The sequence below is a fragment of the Mastomys coucha genome, unplaced genomic scaffold (assembly GCF_008632895.1).
Source record: "Mastomys coucha isolate ucsf_1 unplaced genomic scaffold, UCSF_Mcou_1 pScaffold6, whole genome shotgun sequence".
In the NCBI taxonomy this organism is placed as follows: domain Eukaryota; kingdom Metazoa; phylum Chordata; class Mammalia; order Rodentia; family Muridae; genus Mastomys; species Mastomys coucha.
In genome coordinates, this window is record NW_022196912.1 from 45,991,824 (window position 1) to 46,017,771 (window position 25,948).

Below are 25,948 nucleotides of genomic sequence, written 5' to 3' on the forward strand. Positions count from 1 at the left end.
TCCCTCTCTCCCTCTCTCTCTCTCTCTCTCTCTCTCTTTCTTTCTTTCGTAATGTTTATTGCCACAAAATCACAATTTAAAAGCACTAGACAAAATGACTAAGGACTTGTTTGCTAAAGGTATGGTTTGTGGCTATTTTGACATAATATCCAATCTTTTAAAAAATTCATTACTCCCTCAGCATGACCAAGCAGAGAACATGCAAGGTGTCAGTGCGAACATGAAGTGCCCCACACAGCCTTTGATGTGCTCTGTGTATTTTTTGCATGAAGCTCGTTATGGAGTGCTACCGTGTCTTGATGTTGTTTGTAGATAACCATAGAACGATTTCAGTTTTTAAAGAATGTTTTGATCAATAAATAATCACTAAAGCTAAAGATAAGAGTCTGTCTCTAGCTGTGTGGACACTTCATGTTCAATCGAAAAATAACGATGGCTGCTCAGCAGACAAAAACCTGCCTGTGGGGATCAGCCTGCAATTTCCATCCTCACAAACCCTGCTGGGGCTATGGGCTGTTGGTAATGTGATTTTAGAGAACAAAACTGCACAGGCACGATTACAAAAAAGAGAGAGAGCAACATCTGACCCCAGCAGAGAGAAAACGATGACCCCAGCAAGGCCCTGGTTGACAGGGGAAACTGTGAGACACTCTGCATGAGCACAGGTAGTCCTCTTCTCACTGGGACTCAGCCTGCTCTGTTCTTAGAGGGGATTGCCATTTATAAGTGCCTGAGAAGTATTTTTTAAAAAAGATTTCAGTGAGAAGTCCTAACTACCACTATGCCTTACATCTTACGGGTGACAATGTCTGAGATCTGGCTGGGAAACCCCCAGCAAGCAGACAAAGGAGTGCTTTGTCAGCAGCTGGGGTCCCTCTCTTACTTCACCTGTGCACAGCCTACTCTAGCTTTACCTACTTCCAACTTGTCTACACTATAACACCTAACTAACAAAGAGAGAACAGCGGATGATAAAAAAGATAAAGTAAATAAAGCGTGTGTCAATCATATTCTACTAAATTTGAAAAAAAAAAAAAAGACATTTACTGACATGGAAGTGACAGCTGCCAGGATCCTGCCCTGCCAATCCTAGCTCTGTGCACACTTTGTGCTGTGGACATGAAGCCTTGTGGACACCAAACCCTATACACATCTGGCCTGTTACCCCTGACTCCGTTAACATTGGTCCTTTGAACATCTGGCCCTCTGCATGTTTGGCTCCTTGGACACCTGGCTCTGCCTATACCTTTCGCTCTGTGTCCCCACACCCATGTCTGCAGAAAAACAACAAAAGAAGAGTATCTGAAAAGTCCAGATCTTAATAAAGGCACAGAGGTCTGCTTTCATGCCCTTGTAAATTGGAGTTCAAACTATAAACCATGTTGCATTGGAAACAGGCTGTAAATGCTGGGTTTGCTACCATCTCTACCTCTCTTAGTAAATTTGTATTATGCTCTGCTGCAAAAGAGGACTAAGGAGGCACAAAAAATGTTCAGGGCTTTCTTCCCCACAGCTAAGAGCTGTGTCAGGTTTTTGATGTTGTTGTTGTTACTGTGATAAAATACAAAAGAAATAGGAGGAATAGTTTATTTCAGCTGCTTCAGAGCTTATGGTTCATGATTGGCTCCACTGTTGTGGTGCGTGCATGCGAGCGTGAGCGTGTGTGTGTGTGTGTGTGTGTGTGTGTGTGTGTGTGTGTGTGTGTGTGTTTGTGTGTGTGTCTGCGCATGCTCACGCATGTGTGCGTACATGTGTGTATGAAATGAGACAGTGGAAGACTGTGGGGTTGCATATTAGCTGCTTTTCTCATAACTGGGAATAACACCTTATAGCTTAAGGAAGGGCAGCTTTATTTTGGTTCACAGTTTGAGAGTAATACCATCCATGATGGTGGAGAAAGCATGGTGGCCGCAGAGTTTGCTGTTGGAGCTGTAGGAGCCCATTGTATCCGCAGTTACCTACCTAGAACTCTACAAACCTGTCTGCCAGTGATATAAAAATATAAAATGAGGTTTCACAACTTTCCCAAACAGTGTCGTCATCTGAGGACCAACACATGAGCACATCAGGTTTATTTAACATTCAAGCTATGACATAGGAAAAACCTGCTGACCGCAGGGCATCTAGAAGCTGAATATATAACAAGAAGGGACCAGGCAGGACAAAATACATCCTTCAAAGGCATGGCTACCACTTCCAATTAGGCTTCACCCCTTGGCTTCTAACACTTCCCAGTAATATTGTCAAATTAGGATTCATTCAAAGGACTAATCTACTGATCAGATGATGACCAAACACCCTTCATGGACTGGATCCAGCATCTGGAACCTTCCTTTAATGTATAACGGTTCTGAGTAATACGTCACATCTAAACCATAACAGGTAACTGAAGCCCACTTCTACATGCACTATATAAAAGCAGTTAATTCCTTGCTTTTCATACCATGCAGGAGCCTCTATAAACTCAAGACGTCTTTACAGCCCCTCTCCCATGGCAACTAGCATAGGGTGCTTGCCACAATGCACATTTCATGACAGAGAACCATCATTTAAAATACATTCTGCTCACATAAGGAAGCAAGTCACACAAAGGCCCTCAGGTTCTGCAAGAGGGTGCAGGTCTGCGCTTTCAAATTCTTTGCTGATAGCGGCTCTCTGCCTTCTGAAGCTTTCCCAATCGCCCTGGTACCTCCTAGGAAAACCCATGAGATTTCAGGATGGGGCAACAGTCTGCTCTGGTATCACTTTGCTTGCTTTACAGATCTGAAGTCAGCTCTGATGTCACCAGGAATGATGGTTAATCTTGACTGCTAACTTGAGTGGATTGATAAATTTTGAACTAAGTAAAGCATACCACAGTCTGTCTGTCTGTCTATGTGTCTGTCTATCTGTGTGTCTCTGGTTGTGTGTCTTTGTTTCTCTGTGTGTGTTTGTGTGTGTATATATCTGTCTGTCTGTCTGTCTGTCTGTTTCTGGTTGTGTGTCTTTATGTTTCTCACTTTCTGTGTTTGTGTGTGTGTATGTGTGCCTGTCTATCTGTGTGTCACTGGTTGTCTCTGTGTGTGTTTGTGTGTGTGTTTGTGCATGTGTTTGTGTGTGTGTGCATGTCTGTCTCTGGTTGTGTCTTGATATTACTCTCTGTGTATGTCTCTCTGTCTTTGTCTGTCTCTACCTCTCTATCTCTCTCTGTTGTGCTTCCCAGTGAAAGGTACCTAAAGTCTATGTAGGAGGGAGATGTACTAAGTGTGAGCTGTTCCCACCAATAGGCAGGGCAGAGATGGCATAATAGGGTGAAAGAAGAAAGCCAATGAACTCAGGTGTTCTCTCTGTGCATCCTGCCAGCATGATGTGTGAGGCTTAGTTGTAGCACAAGCTTCCTGCTTTGACGGAGACTGAAACTTCTGAAGCAGTGCGCTAAGACACATCTGTCTTTTCTTAGCTTGTTATCTTCGGCTAGCAACAAGGAACTAACGTACCTAGGCTGGTGACTGAGCCATTAGAGATGGTAGAGTCTGGGGGCCCCTGCAAATACCATGTGAAAGTCAATACTATTTTCACACTAAGGCTATTACTCTCCCATCACTTTCATGCTATTTCTAGGATCTGGACCCCAAACTTAGTGCCTGTAAAACTTTGAATATTCACTCTATTCTCTGTGGAGTCCTTGTGAGATGACTCCCAGCTCTTTACCACTTGTGCTTCTGAGTCAGCCCTGAGCAGCCTCTTCATACTACAGGTGTCTCAGATGGGCACGGCCCGCAGCCTCTATGAAGTGTTACTTTACATGGAAAATTGCTTGGCACAGCAGCTGCCCACTAGTACCATGGCAACTCTGGCAAAGAACAGTATGCAGACCCCTGCAGTCCTGAATAACAGCAAGTCACTGAGTTCACAAACAGTGCTTTAGGGTACCTCTCCTGCAAGAAACACAGCAAGGACAACCCTCCAGGACAGGGACCCACTCCTCCTCTGTTCTTGTGCAGGGGTGAGGATGTAGGAGAGGTTAGTCAAATAGTTCCTCCCAGCATTCCTGTGAACAGCAAGTTTGTGATTTTTCCTTCTGGGGAGGCCAAACTCGACAGAGTACAGCTAGGCTAGGATATTCTGTGTCAGGAAATACAATTTCATTCAGAATTACCATGTCAGGTAAGTATCCTCCACTCCCATTCCCTAACCACCCTGGTATTATCTGGGGAAAACCATCCAGAACAAGAAGCAAGCCTGGAGGTTGTATTGATGAAAGAGATTTTAACAGTTGGAGGAACAGGAATCAATTCATACATAACTGCCTCCATATATTCACATAGAGATGAGAAAACTCCGTGAATCAAAAGGAGCTCCCCCACTTCTCATTACCTAAAGGACACTCAGACTACAGAGAATGACTGTACAGGGGCGTCAGGGTGGGCCTTCTATTCAGCAGACTTTTCTGGATATCCACACTCTATTCCTCCAAACAGCCTAGATTTCGGAAATTATCCTTACCGTATTAAAATGTGGGCTTTAAATAAAAATGACAATGATTTTTAAATGTTGAATTGATGATGTAGGTTGAATGTGGAATGGCTCCTATAGGCCCCTGCTTTGAATGCTGTATCTCTAGCCTGTGGGATATTATGAAGGTTCTAGATCTTTAGGAGGTGGGGTCTTGCTGGATAAGAGGATAACTGAGTGGGTATTTGAAGGCTGCAGGCTTGCTCTACGCTTTCTGCTTCCTGGTCTGTTATGGTCTGTTGTAGAGTAGCGAGCCTCTACCACATGCTCGGCTATACAGACTCCTCCATGCCTTCCCATCATGGTGGGCTGAAATCCCTTGAAAATGCAAGTGAAATAACCTTTCTTTTTGGAACTATTTTTCTGAAGCATTTTGTCTCAATGAAAACAAGACTAACTAATAAAATATCTTAGAATATAATTTTTATAGTCTTGTATAAGTAGGTCTGATTTTATGGGTAAAAAGATATACAATACACTACTTGCTTAGACAAAATAAAACAAAGTTGGATTCTAATGTACTATGAGAAAATTATGTGATTTTTCCCCCTGCAAGATCCAAATATGGATAAGGTATAGTAATATTTCAGGTTACAGCTCAGTCCAAATACAATGTAGACCTCTGAACTTCAAACTCTTCAAAAGCAAACAAACAAACAAAATAAGAATTAAATAGTTTTCAGGAATTGGAGGTATAAAAATAAGCCAGACTTAAAAGTCTGCACTGGCTTCCCCAGTTTAGGAGGAAATGTTTTCTAAAGGAAGCACTTTTTAATAACCAGGTAATGAAGATTGCTGTCAGTGTGTAATTGAAGGGAACTACTACCTGATGTCAGAGATAATGGGTTATTTTGACGGAATCACTGCATCCCCCTTGAAGCACTATTCACAGCAGATCTTACATACTTCCTATTTTGAAAACAGAGGTTTCCTGCTTCACTTTGGGGAAGAGGCGTGCCATCACTCTGTCAATCTCGTCATTTTTCTCTCAGCTTCCTTAGTCACTATGTTATGGTAAAAATGTTACATCAGTAGTTATTCACATCCCAGTTATATTGTCCTGTTGAATGTGACAGTCATGCTGCTCTCAGCCATAGTTCACCTGTCCTTCCCTATCTTTGTGACCCAAGGTCTCTAATACGGTCGTCAACCATATTGTCCCATTGGAGAGCATGTTCCTAGCTGGGTGTCTTCTCTACCTTCAGGTGCATCTTGCAAGAGGCAGGTCTAAGAACCCTTTGTCCTGGTTCATGAGTGACTCTTGTGTCTAGGGTAACACAGAGCAACAGCCACTAGAGCCATTTTCTGCTTCTCTTTGCTGACTTGCCTCAACCAACTGTCAATATGTTACCCCGACTAGCTTCAAACTCCTGAGCTCAATTGATTATTCTGTCTCTGCCTTCTTTCCCGATTAGGTAAGACAGACTATTGTGGTATGCTGTTGTGCCTGGCTCAAAACTAAGATTTAAAGCCAAGTGACAGCTTTGAAAATTAGGATGCTGTTCATCTCCGGGACCAAGACTGGAAGATAGGACTTATGCTGTTTATTCTTTGTTGGTTACAGAAGGCAAATTTTAAATTACTGAAAACTATTTAAACTGTCAAAGTGAGCAGTTATGGCACCTTGTAATTATATGAACAAACATGCATCTTTCCCCCTGGGTTCCACCTGAATGTGGAAGTGAGATAGGATCTACTATATAGTACACTTTTAAACCAATTTTGGGATGCTAAGATTCTACTTCTATACTAAGGTTCCTGTGGACACAGGGAGGCTGGGTTCAGCATTAGGAGGTGGACCCAGCAGAGCAGACACTGATGGTGGAGACGATGCTTTTCCTTTGCCCAGTTCTAGGCTCTTAGTAGGGAAGGAGAGACACAGGATTAAGCCTATTTGTAAATACAGAGTGCTCATGCTTCCTTGATATTGTCTCTGCATTTGAGAATAAATTCTTACTGTCCCCTTTTCAGGTGAGTCTTCTGGAGGTACCCTAAAAACAACTTGAGACCCTGCTGTTAAGGTCACCTGAAACCAGAGGCTACTTTGAATTCTACCTCAAAATGAAGAAGAGTGTTTGCTCTCCATGCAGTTATAAACTACTAGTTTATGGTGTCCTAGTGGGTATAATGACGAAGACCCCACGTGGGAGTGAATGCCAATGGAACTGAGTCTAATTCCTGTTGTCATTATTCCTTCTAGAACATCTTCAGGTGCCTCTGTTGGATCATGGAAAGTTTTCCCCTCAACCCAGGCCCCTTGGGATTAGGGTTTCCAAGTTAGGAAGTCAGGGGATTGCACGTACTTACTGTGTGGCTGCAGTGGCCATTCAGGTGCAGACCACTGTCAAATAGAGGCGATGAGGCCCTGCTGCTGTGGTCACTGGATGGCCCTGGGGACCCTGAAACAAAATGAGAGGCCTTCATTCCAGCTGTAGTTTTCAAGCACATCATATGTGCCTATATGACTACAAGATGGCAAAGCATACAACCAAGGCCAGAAGCCCCTTGCTAGGCCCCTCTCAGGGATGGGGAACTAAAGAGGGGGTATGGCTCTCTATGCTACTTTAACAGGTCCCTCTTTGCTAGGATGTGGTCTCCCTATCAATGCTCCTAGGGCAATCATTTGCCCATCATGTCATAAGACACTATCAGGTTGTAGAGCAGAGCTGTGCCTACAATTGGACCATGAGTCCTTACAGTCTCTCATCCTGCTACTTTATTATGGTGTATTTCCTCAGAGTTGCTGACTAGTGGATGACTCTTGGGGCTTTTATTGCTGCAGACAGGCAATATTAGAATGCAGACAATGCAGTCACAGAAGGTGTAACCCTGTATCAGTCACATGACTACCATCACCATCATAATTATAAAGAACTGTAAACTGTATTGTTTACAAATGTAGTGAATTTGCTTGTATAAAGAGTAAAAAAATTGTGACATGGCAACATCAAATTAAATGGAGAGAAGCTTACAGATATTCTACTAAAATCAAGTACAAGAGAAGGCTGCCCACTTTCTCTATATTTATTCAACATAGTACTAGCTATGTTCTAGTTAGAACAATAAGACAACTAAAAGAGATCAAGAGGATACAAACTGGAAAGGAAGAAGAGGAAGTATTATTATTCCTGAATAATATGATAGCATACATAAGAGACCCCAAAAATTCTACCAGAGAAGTCCTATACATGATAAACACCTTCAGCAAAGTGGCTTGATATAAAATAAACTTAAAGAAAATCAGTAGTCTTCCTTTACATAAATGATAAATGGGCTGAGAAAGAAATGAGAGAAAGAACACCCTTCATAGTAGCCACAGATAATATAAAATATCTTCGTGTGACTCTAACCAAGCAAGGAAAAGACCTGTAGGACAAGGACTTGAAATTTCTGAAGAAAGAAGCTGAGAGATATCAGAAGGTGAAAAGATCACCCATACTCATGGATTAGGAGGATTAACAGAGTGAAAATGGGCATCTTACAAAAAGCAATGTATGGAGTCAATGCAATTCCCATAAAAATTCCAACACATTTTTTTACAGACCTTGAAAGAGAAATTCTCAACTTCATATGGAAAAGAAAAAAAGCCCAGGATAGTGAAAACAATGAGTACAATAAAAGAATTTCTGGGGTAATCACAACCTCTGACCTCAAGCAATAGTGATAAAACTTGCATAGTGTTGGCATAGAAACAGATAGGTTGATCAATGGGATTGAATTGAAGACCAAGAAATAAGCCCCCATACCTATAGACACTTGATTTTTGACAAAGAAGTCAAAACCATACAATAGATAAAAGAAACACCTTCAATTAATGGTGTTGGTCTAACTGGATGTCTGTTTGCATATAGAAGAATGTAAATTGATCCATATTTATCACCCTGAACAAAACTCAAGTCCAAGTAGATCAAAGGCCTCAACATAAAACTGGACAGACTAAATCTAATAGAAGAGAAAATAGGGAACTGCCTTGAACATATTGGCACAGGAGACAGATTCTTGAACAGAATATCAATAGCTCAGGCACTAAGATCAACAATTAATAAATGGGACCTCATGAAACTGCAAATCTTCTTCAAGGCTAAGGGCACCACTGATAGGACAAACCAGCAGCCTACAAACTGGGACAAGAGCTTCATTAACCCTACATCTAGCAGAGGACTAATGTCTAAAATATATATAAAAAAAAACTCAAGAAATTAGACATGAACAAATCAAATAACACAATTAAAAACATATATCAGTTATACATGATATATATTATATATATATAACTCACATACATAAAACATACACATGTATATACCATATACTAGTGTGTGTGTGTATGTATATATATATATATATATACATATATATATATATATATATATATGTGTGTGTGTGTGTGTGTGTGTGTGTATGTGTGTATATTACATATCAGGTATACCACTCCTTGAGCTATACCCAAATGATGCTTCACTATACCACAAGAATATTTGCTCAACTAAATTCATAGTAGCTTTATTCATAATAGCCAGAAACGAGAAACAACCTAAATGCTCCTCAACTGATGAATGGATAAAGAAAATGTAGTACATCTACACAATGGAATACTACTCAGCTATTAAAAACAAAGACATCATGAAATTTGTAGGAAAATGGTTGGAATTTGAGAATATCATCCTGAATGAGGTAACCTAGACCCAGAAAGTCTAGGTATGTAGTCACTTATAAGTGAATATTAGTCATAAAGTACAGGATAAACCTGCTACAATCCCTAGATCCAAAGAAACTAAGTAACAAGGAGGGCCCAAGAGAGGATGTGTGCACCTTACTCAGAAGGGGAAATAAAATAGACATAGGAGGTGGATGGAGTAAGAGAACTGGGTAGGAGAGGTTTGAGGAGGGGAATGGGGATAGGGATCAGGTGTGGGGAGGATGGATGGCCTTGTCTGGCCTCAGTGAGAGAAGATGTGTATAATCCTGTTAAGACATGATACCTCAGGGTTGGGAGATGCCCAGAGAGGCACCCTTTCAGAAACAAAGGAGAGGAGGATGGTGGGGTGGGGAGAGAACTCTGTGAGGGAGTCTGGAAGGGGGCAACATTTGGGATATAAATAAATAAAATAATTAGTTAGTTGAAAAATGACTTTTACTATTGAGAAAAAGAAGAAAAGAAGGAGAAGAAGGAGAAGGAAGAGGAAGAGGAGGAGAAGCAACAGCAGCTATGGATAATAAGTGAAGAGACTTAAAATTGGTAGTCTTTTGTAGACACCAGAATCCTACTAATTAATTTCTCAGTGACTGTCAGATTTTCTTCTGTATCTCCAAAAAAACAACAAAACAAAACAAAACAAAATCAAATAGTCCCAATATTGTTCTGTTTACTAACAGCATTATCCATTTTCAAAGCTGGTCAGTGTTAGTAATTGAGGTGTGAGAATGTGTGTGTGGGGGGGGTATATGTGTACATATGTGTGTGAATGTGTATTTGTGTCTGTCTAGTATAGGGGGAACATGTTCACTTGTGAGCAGGGGTATGTGTGTAGAAGGGTACATGCACATATGTGCAGATGTATGCTGAAGATAGAGGACTACTTCATTCATCCTTCCACAGGTATCATCCACCTTGAATTTTGAATTAGGGCCACTCACTAGCTTGAAGCTCACCAATAGGTTACGGAGCCCCAGGAAGCCACACTTGTCTGCTTCTCCTGCACTGGAATTACAACTGTGTTCCTCTATACCTGACTATTTTTATGTAGAGTCTGGAGGATATTTTCAAGACAAGCACTTTACTAAGTTATCATGCCAACCTTATATTTGCAATTATCAATTATATAAATAGTTGTTATAAAAAAGAAAAATATTTACAATAAATAGTTATATAAAACTTCATCCTTCGCGGACTGAATTACTTTCTGTCAAAAGTTCTTTCTACATTGATTAGACACAAAGCAGCAGGGCTACAGAGGAAAATATTCTGTCAGATGCTCTAAATTAAACATGGCATTGCCATAGGACCCAGAATCCCCTTCTTTAGGTTAAGTATTAACAAAGATGTCCAAACAAAGCCTGCTGATGAATGTTCGCAGAAACATAATTCATAACAGCCCAGAAATAGAAGCAAGAGTCCATCAGCTGAAGAGTAGATGGAGCAATGCCCTACATCCATATAAAGCAGAGCTATGCAGCCATAGCGGATGCGTGCTGCTTTGAAATGACCTTTGAAAGCATCACACTGCATGGAAGGAGCTGAAGGCCAAGGTCACAAATTCTCTGACTACATCGATACACATTTCCAGAAAAGGCAAATCCACAGAGAAAGCGCTGACTTTCAGTGGTGTGGGCCAGGAAAGGGGATCTGGCAGCTAGCTTGTGGAGGACTTCTTTGGTCTGCAGAACACCAAGAACTTTAATCAGTGATGGTGTACGGTGCAATGAAATACTAAACAATATGCAAAGTCTATCTGTATAAAACTATCAAGTGCCTGAGTGCCTGGGAAAATCACACAGGTCTGTTCACTCAATCTCACTGGGTATTTATTTTCCCATTAATATCAATTTAAGAAATGCTGAAGTAGACATTTCTTTTTTTACAAGTCTTAGAAATTTTCTATGTCAGCAATCACCTCTGTGGGACAGATGTTGGCTTCAGATAAACAAGCAATTCAACAGGGCCTGCTCAGGCAGAAGCAGGTTTACCTCAATGACATGCATTCACCAGAGGCCACTTTGAATGGATTTATGGAATGGTTATGTCCCTTGTGTTTCAATTTTTATAGATACTATCACTTAACAGTTTTAGGTTGTAAAGAACAAAGTAAAAGGAAAAATGGACATCTATAGAATTAATGGCAAATTCAGTACACATCCCTGGAACTCTGCATTGGTTCTGAGCAATGGGGCTCAGGAGTTTAAGGTAGGTTTAACTACAAAGGCTGAGCTCTGTGCAGGCCCTCTCAAGGGGGTTCACAAGAGCTCCTAGCTAACTGAAAGCTATGGGACAAGGCCTCAGATTCCGGTCAAGCCTGTGGATACAAGTTAGTTTAAAGTTCCTGGGTTTGAAGTGTTCTACCCTTCAAGGGAAATGGTGACCTCAGAGTCATGGTGACCATTCCTTTTCAAGAAACAGATGTTGAAATCTTTGTAGCTGTTGGCTCTACTGCTTCCATTCCACCAGGGTTAGAAGCCACCATACACCATTCTCTCTCTGGCCAGAAAGGTTACTGACCTCTAATGGAAGGTGGGAAAGGCTGTGCAAGTGTCCTGTCATCTATGTGGTTCCTGCTGTCCCCTGGGCCAGGCTATAACTGTTCCTCACTTTCAATCTCAGTACACAGGCACATTGAGCACACACAAGCCCATGCAGGAGGTGAAAGACACTCACCTGGATATAGGCTGCTATGCACTCTACTGGAGCAAAAACAAGATGGAAATGAATACTCAGCACTGTTAAAAGTCTCCTACGTTGTGGGGAACATTTCTGGCAGTTGGATACAGCCTAGTTTGTACACAGCCTTAAAAGCCTTCATCATTTCCAATTAGGGAGTTTTCATCATCCATATATGGTTTGAATACATGTGCTGCAAAGGCCATGTGCTAAATGGCTTTTTCTCAGCCTGTGGCACCACTGGTAGGTAGAGGATCTCTTAGGAAGTGACACTTACAGAGAGAAGGCCTAAATGAGAGGTCCCCATCAAATCCCTCCCCTCAGAGCTCAGGGAACCCTGATGGAAGAGAAGACAGGAAGAGTATTTGAGCCAGAGGGAAGGAGGACACCAGAAGAAGAAGGCCCTCCAAATCAACTATGCCGGGTGCAAATGCACTCTCAGAGACTGAAGCATCAAGCACAGTCCTACCAGGTCCTTGCGTATACATCATTGTTTTAGCTTAGGATTTATAGGTCTTTGAAATGTGTGAAGAGGGCGTCTTTTTCCTCCTCTTGGGTTGCTGGATCCAACGCTGATATAATCGGGTTCTTTTTGTTTTATTATATTTTATTATGTCAAAAAAAATCTTAGTCATGCCTCCCACCCCCCCACCCTCAAAAAGTGTGACTTAAGAGGAAAGAAGTCAGGCGATATGCCCTTGGCACTCTAAGGCCTTCTAAGTCTCTTTCTTTGCTTCTTGATCACCAATGTAAGCAGATGCCACTACCATTGCAGCCCTCTGTGATACACTGGGCTCCCCTAGGCCTAAAGCCACAGGCTCAAATGACTATCAACCAACTGTAATCAAACAAACCAGAAATCCATCATAGGATTTTTCTCCCCAGTTTTGTTTTGTTCTGTTTTGTTGTTGTTGTTGTTGTTGTTGTTATAGGCATGGAGCAGAGAGAAACAGAGACCTCTTCTTTAAACCCATTTGTCACCCAAATTTCAGAGAGGGCACAAAATTCCTGTCCTTCATGGAATTCCTGTCCACATATCACCACATCCACAGTAACAGGCCCCTACTCTGACAGGCACGCTGCCACTTCACATCCTATTCACAGAACCTCTGTCTACATCCAATGGGCCATGCTTCCTGAGTCAGCTTCCCAACAACCAAGACCTGTTCTGGACTTCACTCTCTGAGTTGATGGAATTGGTAAAGAAGAGGAAATACTGATGATTATTATTTATAACTTTCTCCCCATTTTATTTGCCTTGTTTTGTCACTCTTTGTGTTCTTGTTCTCTCTCTCTCTTTCTCTCTCTCTCTCTCTTTCTCTCTCTCTCTCTCTTTCTCTCTCTCTCTCTCTTACTCTGTGTGTGTGTGTATGTGTGTGTGTGTCTCATCCCCTCATTATAAACCTCCCTTGTAGCACTGACAAAATACTGATTTTTGGATCACCTCCCCATGTCGTTCCCATACCATCTGAGTGGCTTATACAAGCATCTCATCCTGATGTGTGGTAACACTGGGAAGCTTGAATCCCCTGGTATCTCTGAGTGCCCCACCATCTATCATAGGTCCATCACAGACCACATCCCTGTCTCTGAGCACATGGGAACATTGCTAGCACCATCCATGGCATTCCACAATGACAGCTGTGAATTCCTTCCAGTCTTTGATCTGTTTCTTGTATCTACTTTCTTTACTCTGGGACCCTCCCATCAGCACATGAAACATTTCCATGTCCTCTTCCACATCATTCTTTGGATCCTTAAGTACTTGTCACCTGCTATCTTTTCTCCATTTCACAAGGTGGTCTCCATGGATACAAGGCAGGTAGTAAGTCGTATGCACATGTCTATAGAGCAGCTGGGTACCAATTTCTCTAAGAATAGCGAATATCACAGCCATTCCCTGTGCTCCCTTGGAGAGGACAGGCTCAAGGGTCTCAGGAAACAGAGGGCAAAAGGAAAGTCTGAGTCCAATGCCTTATCTGATAGAGCATGGAATGGGTATATGGTTAGAGTCTATAGCTCAAAAGGCCTCAGGAAAAACACCCAAGGCACTTATACAGTAAGTAAGAGAGATGCTGAAACAGGGTTATAGTGATGGAAGAGGGTAAGTGGGAACCAGGATGGATCAGGGAGAAGGAACTACCCTTTCCTAAAAGAAGCAGATGGAGGGGAGAGTCAGTCAGGATAGGAAAGGAAGGCTGCCCAGGGCCAGGCAGGTTCCTGTTGCTGTCAGCTGTTCCTGCACTTGCAGCAGCAAACATCAGTTCTAAGAAGGCTAAGCCTTATTTTTCAGATCTTTCCTAGAAGTAGATGGCAGCGTTCAAGAGAGGTCCACACCTGTACTGTTACACAAAGAAAGGACAGGACCTTCTGTGAGATGTAACCAGTTAGGGAGAAAAGTTAAAGTCACAAACACACAGTCTTGGTGGATCAAGTACAGGAGAGTATCACAAGCTCTGCTCCATCACGGCAGGCCCTCTGATGTATACATTAGCATAGCTGGGCTGCATCCTTAATATGAGGTCAGCCTAGATATTAAACAACTCTACATATATGCACACGAATGTATGCATAGATGACTATGTGTGCCTGTGTATTGTGTATGTTAGTGTGTGTAAGTCTGTGAGTGTGTATGTGTGTTAGTTAATGTGTATGAGAATAAGTGTGTATATATGGATGAATATGTGTGTGTGTAGGTAAACACAGTAGCAGGGAGTTCATGGGAAGGAAGACACAGAGTTGCTTCTGATGATGATGTCTGGAGTGCCTTAGGGACCTGTTGTGCTCCTCTGCCTGTTTAAATCATTCTCTCTGAGCATGTGTTTGGAAAATGATTTTTACCAACTGTCCCAAGATATGTGGAAAGATAATGTGGAAAGCAAGGAAATCCCACAACACACTAGAATTCCACCCCTTCCCACTTACCTAACGGCAGCTTCAGAAATGAGGGTGCTTCCCTGAGATACTCAACAGTGATGGTGACATCATCGCCAGCGTTTCTCAGAAGATGCACCTGTTCAGAAGGTGAGAACAACATTTCACCATCACAGAAGAACCAGACAGAAGTGAAGCAAGAAGGCTTTATGGAGCTTTCTTAATTTTTAAGAATCTGTTTCAGAGTTATCTTTGAGATACTAAAACTCCATACGGCTAAACTAGGGTAAAGACAATTGGCTATGTATATCTAAGAGTGCATAGCACCTGTGCTTTGGCTATGAATGAATAGACATCAAAAGCAGCCATGTTAACCCACAGGGCAAGGGCCCCTACATGCTAAATGATTTAATCTGCCAGAAAGTAAGATCCCATGCGTGAGAAGTCAATTTGTTGATACAAATCTCCAAATGTCAGACACTGGCAAAAGACATATCAGCTGAGTGACCATGACATAACCATGTAATTTCAAAGGTCAAATATCACCTTAACTGGGGAAAATGACAGACATAATTAACTGTGATGTGACACTCTCTGCTGAAATCTATTCATGTGGCTTGGGTTTTAGCCACACAACTCATATCCATTACTTAGGGAAGCCAAGGTGAGTTTTTTGTACACAACACATTTATGCTTAAGTTGATTTTATTAAAACATGATTAGCCTGACAGTGGTGGCACATGCCTTTAATCCCAATACTCAGGATGTGGAGGCAGGCAGATCTCTAAGTTTGAGGCCTGCCTCGTCTACAGAACGAGTTTCAGGACACCCAGGACTACATGGAGAAACTCTGTCTCAAAGAACAAAACAAAACAAAACAAAAGTAAAACACTATTGGTGTACATGCTATTAACCTGCTTATTAGGACCAATTAGAGTCCCCTGATGTGTATGACTACAGAATTTCACCATCCAAGGCTCATCGACTGTCTCCTGAACCTTCACTTCTGTGTACTCCTGACAAAGCTTGTGTATTCTTTCTGCTCTCCAATTTCTTCACATATTATCCTCAGCAAGTCTCATTTGAGCAGCTACAGTATGGAACAGTGGTTTAAACTCTTGGTGGGGCAGGGGTGATGGGTTGAAGAATGAACGGAGACAACCGAAGGTTCTTTGGTCTCTAGCATCAATATTCTCCTGTCTTTCATGGGCATGGCTACCCCAGTCAGCTCCATCTGACCACAGCCTCTGAGCTGACCAGATCTTGAGTTGGCCAGACCTTCTAAACTGAACAGGCATTCTGTGTCTACCAGTTTCTACTCCATGACATAACTGTCCTGACATGTCTTTAGGGCTTTATGGACTATGGCCTCACACACTAATCCTTTCCTACTGGAAATGCTGAAGCCCTGCCCTGACCTTGTCCACTCTCATCAAGAATTTGGATGCTGCCACTAGTGATCATGTGCTTACAGTAACCATGCTGCAGATATGTCTGGTATATGTTCTCTCTATATCCACATGGTCCTGAATATTAACTTGATTCATACTTTCCAAGGTTCTACCCAAGGGTGAGGCTGAGCCAACCTCACCCCATCTCCCTATCTCCACAGCATTTCTTTACCTGCTGCTCAGATAAGGGCACATTAAACTGCACAAAAAGAGGGGACACATCACCATCTCTCATGCAACAGTTCCCAATCCCTAAATGTCTAGTCTCTGTCTTCAAATTATTATTAGTAGAAACAGAACAGAAGTAAGCCTTACACCAAGCCAGGATGTATTGAACTAAGCAAGGAGGAGGCTTCTCCTTGCTTGGTACGTGTCACAGGAGGTGACCCATCGACATTTTCTCCTTGGCCAGTAATATCCAGGGAAAAGCACAATGTAGCTGCTGCATCCCCTTGCTGCAGTGAAGGGCTTTGCCTTGTAAATCTTACTTCAGGATGCCTTATCTCTGGACAGGAGATGGCCACAAAGGCTCATGAGTGCATAGTCATTCTGATACCCTGTTCCTGAGAGCTCAGCGCAGGCTAATTCCAAAGAACAGGGACGAGAACTATTGAGATGTGTGGAACCCAGGTTGCCACAGCCTTGAAAAGGTCTCTCTACTCCCCACGTTGTGCAGTCAGGCTACAGTGGTCCTGTGGTTCTGGCTTAGTCAGTTTGCTCTGCATGTTTGTGCCAGTGTGTCCGTGCCCCTGTTGAATTATTAAATAAAATGAAATGTAAATCTCTTTAACGAATTCTAGAGCCCTTCAGCAGAACCAGTGTGGTTTGAGGCATTAAAATGTGTGATCACATATTTATATGAGTATATATGTATCTTGATAATTTTTCCTGCGAATAACAGAGCCATCTGGAAGACCATGGCTGCATGGCCTAAAATATTCGGGAACTTTAATTAAAGGTTAGTGACTTTTTTTTTTTTTTAATTTCTTAAATCTCAAAGTGCTCACATTGCCTCAATCTTTCAGGATAATGTGTGGGTGAGAGACAAGATTTGACTCACTAGTCACTTCCCTTCTAGGTCAAAGCCTGTGTGTCAAGCAGGAAAGAAAAGATCGGTATTGGCTACGGGTGTTACCATGTCTACAATGACCTACAGCATTTTCCTCCCTTGGCAGATCACTGCTTCGCACTGACAGCAGATCCTTCTGCCAGCAGCCACCACAGTTGTCTTTTGTAATTGCTGCTGGCGGGACTGTGGCTTGGGGACACATCCCAGATTGTAGTGTATACCTTTCTGGGCCAGGCTACAGTTTTCACATCTGAATTCTAACCAGGACCTTACAGATAAGCTTTCCTAAAGATGTTTCCACATTTTAATGTCTTTCTCTACTTCTATACCATCTGGGACATTTCCTATATGTAATTACCCAAAGCCGTCTTCTTAGATTTCCAGACCCACAGAAACCAAACACTAAAAGTTTACTTCTCCTGGTCTGGGTCCTAGACCATGCCAGCAGGGTTGCTTCTTGTGACATACTGTCCTACAACAGGAGACCGGTATGCTCACCATGGAGAGAGGCACTCTCATGATTTTGTGGTCACCTCCCAAGGGCCCTACCTCTAAATGGACACAAACACTAAACAGACACAAACACTCTGCTGTAAGGAAGACTGGTGATGACCCAAAGCAAAGGCTCTAAGACCTCAGTGTCATGTTATTCAGAGTCCCCCCAGATTCCTGGGAATGTGAGTGGGTGCCCTTCCTGGGTAGACATGAGGCAGCCTCAGAAGAGTCACTGCACAATTTTGGATACAAAAAGTATTTACAATGCAATGGAAGAGCGTACAGTTTAAAAGGTACCAGCCTTTCACCACTGTCTCATCCTTGCAGGCCACTATGAAGAAGTTTGTGTCTTTCCAGAAATTGTCACAGTAAAATTCTGTCTCAGATCTCGATTGCGTGTTAAAGGATAATTGGCCTTATCTATAACAACTCACTGGTGCCCATTTACTCAGTGAGCACACAGTGGATCCATCAGTTCCTGTGGCATGCAAGAGTGAGGCACTATAAGATTATCCACTCTGCTGTCTCCATTTTCTCAGTAATTCATACATGCCCTGAACTCTGGCAGATGGCTTTCTTTGCCTAAAACAAACATTACAGGTTCGTGATTTCCTGGCTACTCTTGGATTCATGTCTGATTCAGGCATGTGCCTGCTTTAGGTTTGCAGAGTGGGTCTAGGGTTTGGTCACTGACCTTGGTGCACAGGCCTTGCCTGCTGTCTTTGCAGCAGGAACCCAGCTAACATGCTAATACCTCTATTGTTAATGGTGCTTCACTCATGCCCTCATTCTGCTTTATAAACTTGCTCCTTCATCTTCGTCACATCTTTGCTTAAATTCCTGGGTTAATTCTGCTTTAAAATCCCTGATGTGGAAAATAGATTTCTTTTCTTTTCTCTTCTTTTTTCTTCCTTCCTTCCTTCCTTCCTTTCTCTCCTCTTTCTTTTCTTTCTCTTTCTTTCTTTCTCTTTCTTTCTTTCTCTTTCTTTCTTTCTCTTTCTTTCTTTCTTTCTTTCTTTTTTTCTTTCTTTCTTTCTTTCTTTCTTCCTTTCTGTCGTTCTTTTAACCTCTGTGAATGTGTTAAAAGCTCCTACCTGTCCAGATGTGTTGATTAGCTATGTCACATAAGTTCTGACATAACAAATGTTTCAATGTTGTTCATGCTTCTTTTGTGATTTTAAAATATTTTTATGTGTTTCACCTTGGCTAAACACTTATATTATAGAAATGTGAAAAATTTTAATAACAAGGTTCATTTTTTTATTAACAGTGAAATTTATGCTAAGCTTTATTTGTGGCTTAAACTACTTCGAATATTCCATGTATTCTTGCAAGAATGTGAGTATTAGGGTGAATAAATGCATATACTTACATTTACATATACACATTTCCAGACATAGACTCATGCTTATTCATTCAGACTTTTATAGATATACTTATACTAATATACACTAATACAATACACACAATATTTGTACACACAGATTTTTTATAAAGTCAATTTACCTGTTTCCCATATATATATTTTCAATTGCTTTGTTCATACAAATCTAACTAAATAAAAGTTTAACTATAACATCAAGACATCAGCTTATATGTACAATCATAAGGTTTTATTTAAACCTTCAATTCTCCCTTGTTAAATGACACATAGGAAGTCTGACCAACTAAAATAACTGAACTTTGAGTGTCTTCCACTTCTTTTCCCTAGCATTGCAACACAGAATTCAACACTTGTAGAGGAGGCCGAAGGGCAGCCATGATACTATTCTCTGCCTTTGGAGAAAAGACCAGAATCTACAAGGTCGTAGAGATTCTCTCACTCCAAGAGACCAAGCTGCGTGGAGCCTCCATGGAAAACACCCTGGCTCACTTTCTTGTAAACACATTGCATCCTTGACAGCAGAGCTCAGTCAACTAGACTTAATTTGGCATTTCCCCCTTTCCAGATGCTGGTGTTCTTTTGAGCATAGAAACCAAGAGTTAGCCACCTTATTGAAGTGTGAGCAGCAATGCCACCCTGGACTTCAGCTGAATGTAAAGGCCTGTTCATGGACCTGTACCTCATCTTTACCCTGAACAGCAGAGTGTGGGAAGGGCATGCTCACTGGGAAAGGGCCGCACAGTCTCTCAGTGATCCACTTTCCAAGCTGATTTACACCAAATTGAATTCAAATTGATTTAGGTGACTTTGATCTCTGCCTCACAAATTGAAATCCTAGAGTGACCCAGGCTGTGTAACCCAGCCAGAGAAAATGCCTCGAATTCATCCTGGTCTGAAGTTGTGGCTGTGAGTGTCTGGGCTCTCATAACTACAGACACTTCAGAATCTAGCCCAGCCCCCATTTCCTAAGAAGACATCTCTTACCTCTCCCCCACCACACCTCTCCTTTTTACTCATCTGATGAAATAGAGATCTTGATTCAGTGTTTATGTGAATGGTGTGCCCTGTATTCCCACCAGCAGACTTGTCACTTTACAGTCTGGCTTCACTCTAAGTCAACCTATCCCTCTTAGAGGAGGATCTACCTTTGCTTCATCTCAGACTAAGTCAATAACCCAGCCTTCTGAAAGCTGCACTAAACTTACTCCATTATCCACCACGTTCACTCTGTGCTGAGCTCTTCCACATGGACCAGCACTATGTCAAAGCACCTTGTGCCAGAGAAACTGTGTTGTGTGTACATCTGTGGCATTTCTACTTTTCTGTCCACAGCAAAGTTAAAATTTGACTTGCTCTTCAACTCTTCCTTATGTCTGCCTCTCTCAGATCTCCTTACTATATCCAGTCCAGCAAAGCAGAATTCCTAATCTTTATAGCTCCTGTAGGTTGACCTTCCAGGCACCTTCAACCTGGCTGCTCTCTGCTCTCTGCTCCTGCCACATCAGTCCTTCCCTATGTGTTCCAGTACCTGTCTTCATCTCTGCTGGCCTGACTAACCCTGCTGTACTTGCTGATTTCCTAGTGCCTCCATCCTGAAGGAGAAGTCTTTTGGTGCTTCACCCTAGTGAATGTCCCTTTTCAAATATTCACTGTCAAGCTACAGCTTCCAAAACCAGATATATACTTCATGTCTCCACTTCCCATGTCAAGGCTATATAACTCTGCAGAGCCCTTTCTTCAAACACAAACTTCAACCATGTGGCTATCTCCCTGAAGCCCAGCCCAGCAGCAAGTAAGAAGTGGCTACAGCGGAGCCATACTCCATTTGCATGGCTGTGGTCAATGAGAACAAACTGTGGAAGTTAGCTGGCATGCACACTGGGCCCAGTGCTCTCAGCCAAGGGACTGTTACCCTGAAACTCATCCTATCCTTAAAGTGTTTCATGTGATCATGCAGGAGCAGTGTGTATCAGCATGCGTGTGTGCGCGCGTGCATGTATATATATGTACACATATGAGTGTAGTGTGAGTGTAGTATGTAGGCAGGGAGAAAGGAGACACCATTGAACTTCTGAGCAAATAGAGAAGTCCATTTTTATTTTTAATACAGGGAAAAGTAATCTAGTTTTCATTTAATGCTCTAGTATTTTAATTTTGATGCAGTGTTAGATTAACCAGAGTGTCATAATCCATCTGTTTATTTTATATGTTTGTTTTACTGATTCCCTTCAATATATATTCTCAATAATATTTCTCAATACATCTATAAAAGTTAATGTTTTATAATCTAATTTTCTAATTTAATTATATATGTTCTATTATTAATATTATTATTATTATCATTATTATTTTTTTTTCAAGGCAGGGTTTCTCCATGTATCTCTTGGAACTCACTTTGTAGACCAGGCTGGCCTTGAACTCAGAGATCGCCTGCCTTTGCCTTCTGTGTGCTGGGTCAATGGCGTGCGCCACTACACCTGGGTATACATAACCAATCATCACAAAGTCCTGCCTATCCATTCACTCCTGCCTGCTCCATGCTGTGTGCTTGGCTGTTGTTGCTTTTTTGTGTTATCAGTTCTGGACTCACTGATGCCACCTGACTTTCAGGTACACTTCCATAAATCCCACTGCTTTGTAGGTCTCTCCTGGGCAACGAAGGAAGCTCCAGGAAACATAAAAGTCCTGGCAAGTTCAGAAAAGGATAACACTCGCACGTCCTCTCCTGAAAGCAGCAGACAGAAGAGAAAATCTCTTTAGAGCTGCCTGAAGGTCGGGTGTATATGTGTTATGAATTATCACCTATGCTGAGGTGGGCCCTACATGATGTAGATGCATCTTCTTTGAGCCACTCATGTTCTAAATAACTCCAATACACTCATTAGCTCACCAACCAGACAGGGGAAATGATTTCTCTGATACGTCGTTGCTGAGGTGAAGAGAGAGCATGAATCTCTGTAACTGTGATGATTTCCTGGTTTTGTTTAAACACAGTAAGGAGTATTTTTAAAATTATTTTGAATGATTTCATAACAGAACCATGATTATACCTTTTCATAACTAGTTTCTAGCATGTGTCCACCTTTTTTCATCCTGACTTATTTTAAACGCAGGCATCTTCTTACAAGGCCCATGCTACGTCCTTGTTTTAGTATCTACCAACTTCATGTTAGCTGCTGCAGGCATTGAGAGTCCAACGGGTTTCCTGTAATGCTGAGTCATTAGTTATTTGCATTGGAAAACAGATACAATTTTAGCATCCACCAGGGTTTGTTGCTTTCAATCAGGTGCATTTTTACTGCTTGATTTAGTTACTGAGCTTAAATAGATTATAAAGTAAAACATGAACTAGGTTCTAGCCACAGAAAAACCAAATGTCTTCTATGAATAATTATAAACTTTGAAGCACTTTCCACCCTCTCATTTTCTATCACACAATTGCCATCTACCCATGTAACGTAGACAACTGAATTTTAATTTTCTAAGAAGATATCCTTTGGAGTATTCATCATTATCAGGCATAAAGCAGGCCCATTTGTATCTTTTATATTTGGATTTATATTTCTAACAATTTCATGTTTTCCTCACAACTCAAAAGAAGCAGGTCCTTTTCTGTGTCCTTTGAACAAAGAGGAGGCAATTTTCAAGAGTGGGTTATTTTCCTTTGCATATTTTGACACGACCATCACATAGGACAGCAGATCATAACTGGCTGTAATGTTTGGTTTCTTGAGTCAACCTTGTTGGTTGGCTTCTCCCAGGAGTTACTCTACAGAGATATCACATGCATACACACATGTACACACATATACATATATAATATATTTGCACAGAGGTAAACATACATATCCATGTCTTCTCTCATATTGTCTCTAGTAGCATCCAATGAAGCATTCATTAGCAGCACAATGCTTGGAGTGACTGGGGTAGCGTGAGCTATCAATTGGGGGTTCTTTTTCTTTACATTCAGATTGAAATCACAGATACACAAAGAGAAGCTCATCTAAGTGTGAGCTCAGGGTGTCAGGGTCCTCCATCCTCAGGGTTATAACTCCTTAGCAGCCAGAAGAAGTATGCCTCAGTGTTTAATTCTAGAGTTCTTTCAGAGCTGGGGCCTGCAACTCTCTGTTGCCTTGGCTTCCTATAGCTGTGGGCCTTCTGTAGGATCAGCTTCCCAATTTCTCTTTCCTTCTCAGCACTTCTATAGTGTTTATGGTCTCAGCACTCCAAATTCTAAACCTCAGCTCTCTGAAATCTGCCCCTAACTACTCTGAGACTCTTCATCCACCATCTAGCAGCTATTGAAATGTCTATGCTGGAAGCTTGAACAAGTCTGTTCTTCATGTTACCAGCTCAGCTTGGTTTATCCATCATAAAGACTCCAGAGGGGGTTGGATATAGAAATGGGAGGAGGACAGTGCACAGTGAGGAGGTCTGTTGGACTACTACCATGAGAAGTGAGAGAGTGACTGTTTACATAACCAAGTACACATGCCCATTCCCAACCATGAGTTGTAGAGGGGTTCTTCCCCTCCAGACTGGGAACAGCTACAGCAAAGTCACTGAAGTGATGTGTGTGTGTGTGTGTGTGTGTGTGTGTGTGTGTGCTGGCTCAGGGTCTTCTGAAACTGTATGAACAAATCAAGTAGCCCTGGCAGGGTATTTAAAGTAGCCATGACTTTTTCTGAAGCAATGCTGTGAAGTGTGTATTATCCATAACATTTGTGACTGGAATAAAATCTTTTCAGTGTTAACAACTGTCTTGAAGCATCTGTGTATAGATCCAAGTCTTTCTGAGCAGTTGTAAGATATTTAAAGTAGCCACTTATCTTGATTACAGCTGGAAGAATGGTAAGAAACATGGCTACATGTTTGACAGTTCCCGTGCACAAGCTTTTCTTTTTTAACTCTCTCATTTCTTGTGTTTCATTTCAATAACTTCTGCTTTAGCTTTTATTATTTATTTTCTTCTGCTTACTTTTTCAGGGACACAGCTACCTGCTTTATTATAAACCTTTAAAATTTATTTTTAGTTGATAAATAAAGTATGTAACTATGACAATGTAATGCAATGCATTAAAATGGACCCAAACTGAATTCATTAGTTAGCATTCCCCATTGGGCATGATGGTTGACAACCATCAATTTTCTTTCTCTGAGTGGCCATACATCTCAGAATCTGTACAATAAGTGTATGTACAGGTTTCTCTCCCCAATAGCTAGCTGCTATAATACTATGCAGCACGATGATAGAAGCATACAGTTGTGCTATAAAGAGAAACTACCTGTTAAATCATACATGGTGATGTTTATATATTTAAACATCATCAACTTCAATTCACAGATTTTTTTTCAAACCAGCAGTCTAAGATGCACCTTGCAGATATGTCACCTTGAGAATATATTTATGTTAGAAAGATTCTTCCTATTAAGCATAACCGATAATTTTTCTTTAAGCACTGAAACCAGAATTGATTGCAAGATTGAGAGAGGAAAACTGCACTGTCTGAGGCTTTTTACAAATGGGACAACTCTAGGACGCTTATGGTTCTGACAAATTAAGTTGACATATATCATTAATGGTGCCCTGATAATTTATTTTGTGTCACAAAATAATGTATATGTAACATTTGATAAAAGTATATTAGTATTAAATGAATCTTGGTATAGCAACATTTATAGAATCTACATGGATAAATGTTTCTAATTTTATTTACGTACTACTAGCATTAAAAAGCTACAAAGTGTATAGTCTTTCTTTCAATTATGTTTTCCTATCATTAAAAAATCATACTTTGTAGAAGACAGACAGCAGTATTTATCACTATTAGTCCGGAAGGGTATTAACGAGCATGCTTCCCTCAGTGGATCATAAGCCCCAAGAGCACATCTCTGGAGACTGAGAAACATATCTGCCCATTTGTGAATCTCCCTCTAGCCTGGCATGCAGGAAACAGCAATAAATATGCCCTATGTGAGGATATTAATAAATCAATGGGCTGCTTGTACTGAGCAGGTCTTCATCTGGGCACAAATCACTCACTGCAAACACTCCATCTGGTTTCCTGTGGATTCGGCTCTGGGCAAGCGGGGAGGGGCTTTGCCTTCCCTTGGAATAGAGTTGACTTACTGAACAGGCACCAATGGGTGGAAGGATGAATGGGAGCATGCCCAATGGGGAATGCTAACTAATTAAAAGCCTATTTGACTTTCACTGCAACACAGAATGAGAACTGAAAGGGACCCTTCTGGATCTCTTTTAGTCTTGAGCCTGCCTCTTGGTTCAAATTCTCTGCTTCTCCTCCTTGCTCTAGTTTCCCATCTCATGACAGCTCAGCCCCTGTGCAAGTTGTGCCAGCACTCCATTCCCCTTCTCCTCCATCTTGTTTCTCAAGACACAGCTTTTAATGCAATCTCCATATTTTCTTTTCCTTTCATGGGCAACTAGGACCCCTATTACTCAGGCTCTCTATGGCACCAGGTTCTTTGAATGGCTGTACCATAGGGAACTCTCTCTCTCTCTCTCTCTCTCTCTCTCTCTCTCTCTCTCTCTCTCTCTCTCTCTCTCTCTCTCTCTCTCTCTTTTTCTCTCTCTCTCTTTCTCTCTCTCTTTCTCTCTCCAAACACTAGATTTGATGCCTCAAGATGACGTGTCTCTCTGGTGTCTCTCTCATCCTTCTTTGCCCTTCAAAGCCCAACCTGACCCAAATCCATTTTCTTCATGTGAACTGAACTGCTTATGAGTATCTTTGACACACATCACCTTAAGTGACCAGCAAATGTACATATCTCTTGACCCTTCCACA

General features: G+C 41.6%; 1 protein-coding gene across 1 annotated transcript in view; it reads right to left on the bottom strand.

Moving 5' to 3' along the window:
* Nucleotides 1-25,948, bottom strand: part of Sntg2 (syntrophin gamma 2) — a 199,700-nt gene that overhangs the window by 84,445 nt on the left and 89,307 nt on the right. The window contains exons 7-8 of the mRNA XM_031356509.1: nt 14,795-14,882; nt 6,802-6,893 (exon numbers count right to left, since the gene is read on the bottom strand). Of these exons, the coding sequence (XP_031212369.1) occupies nt 6,802-6,893; nt 14,795-14,882 (180 nt within the window). The remainder of the gene's footprint in view (nt 1-6,801; nt 6,894-14,794; nt 14,883-25,948) is intronic.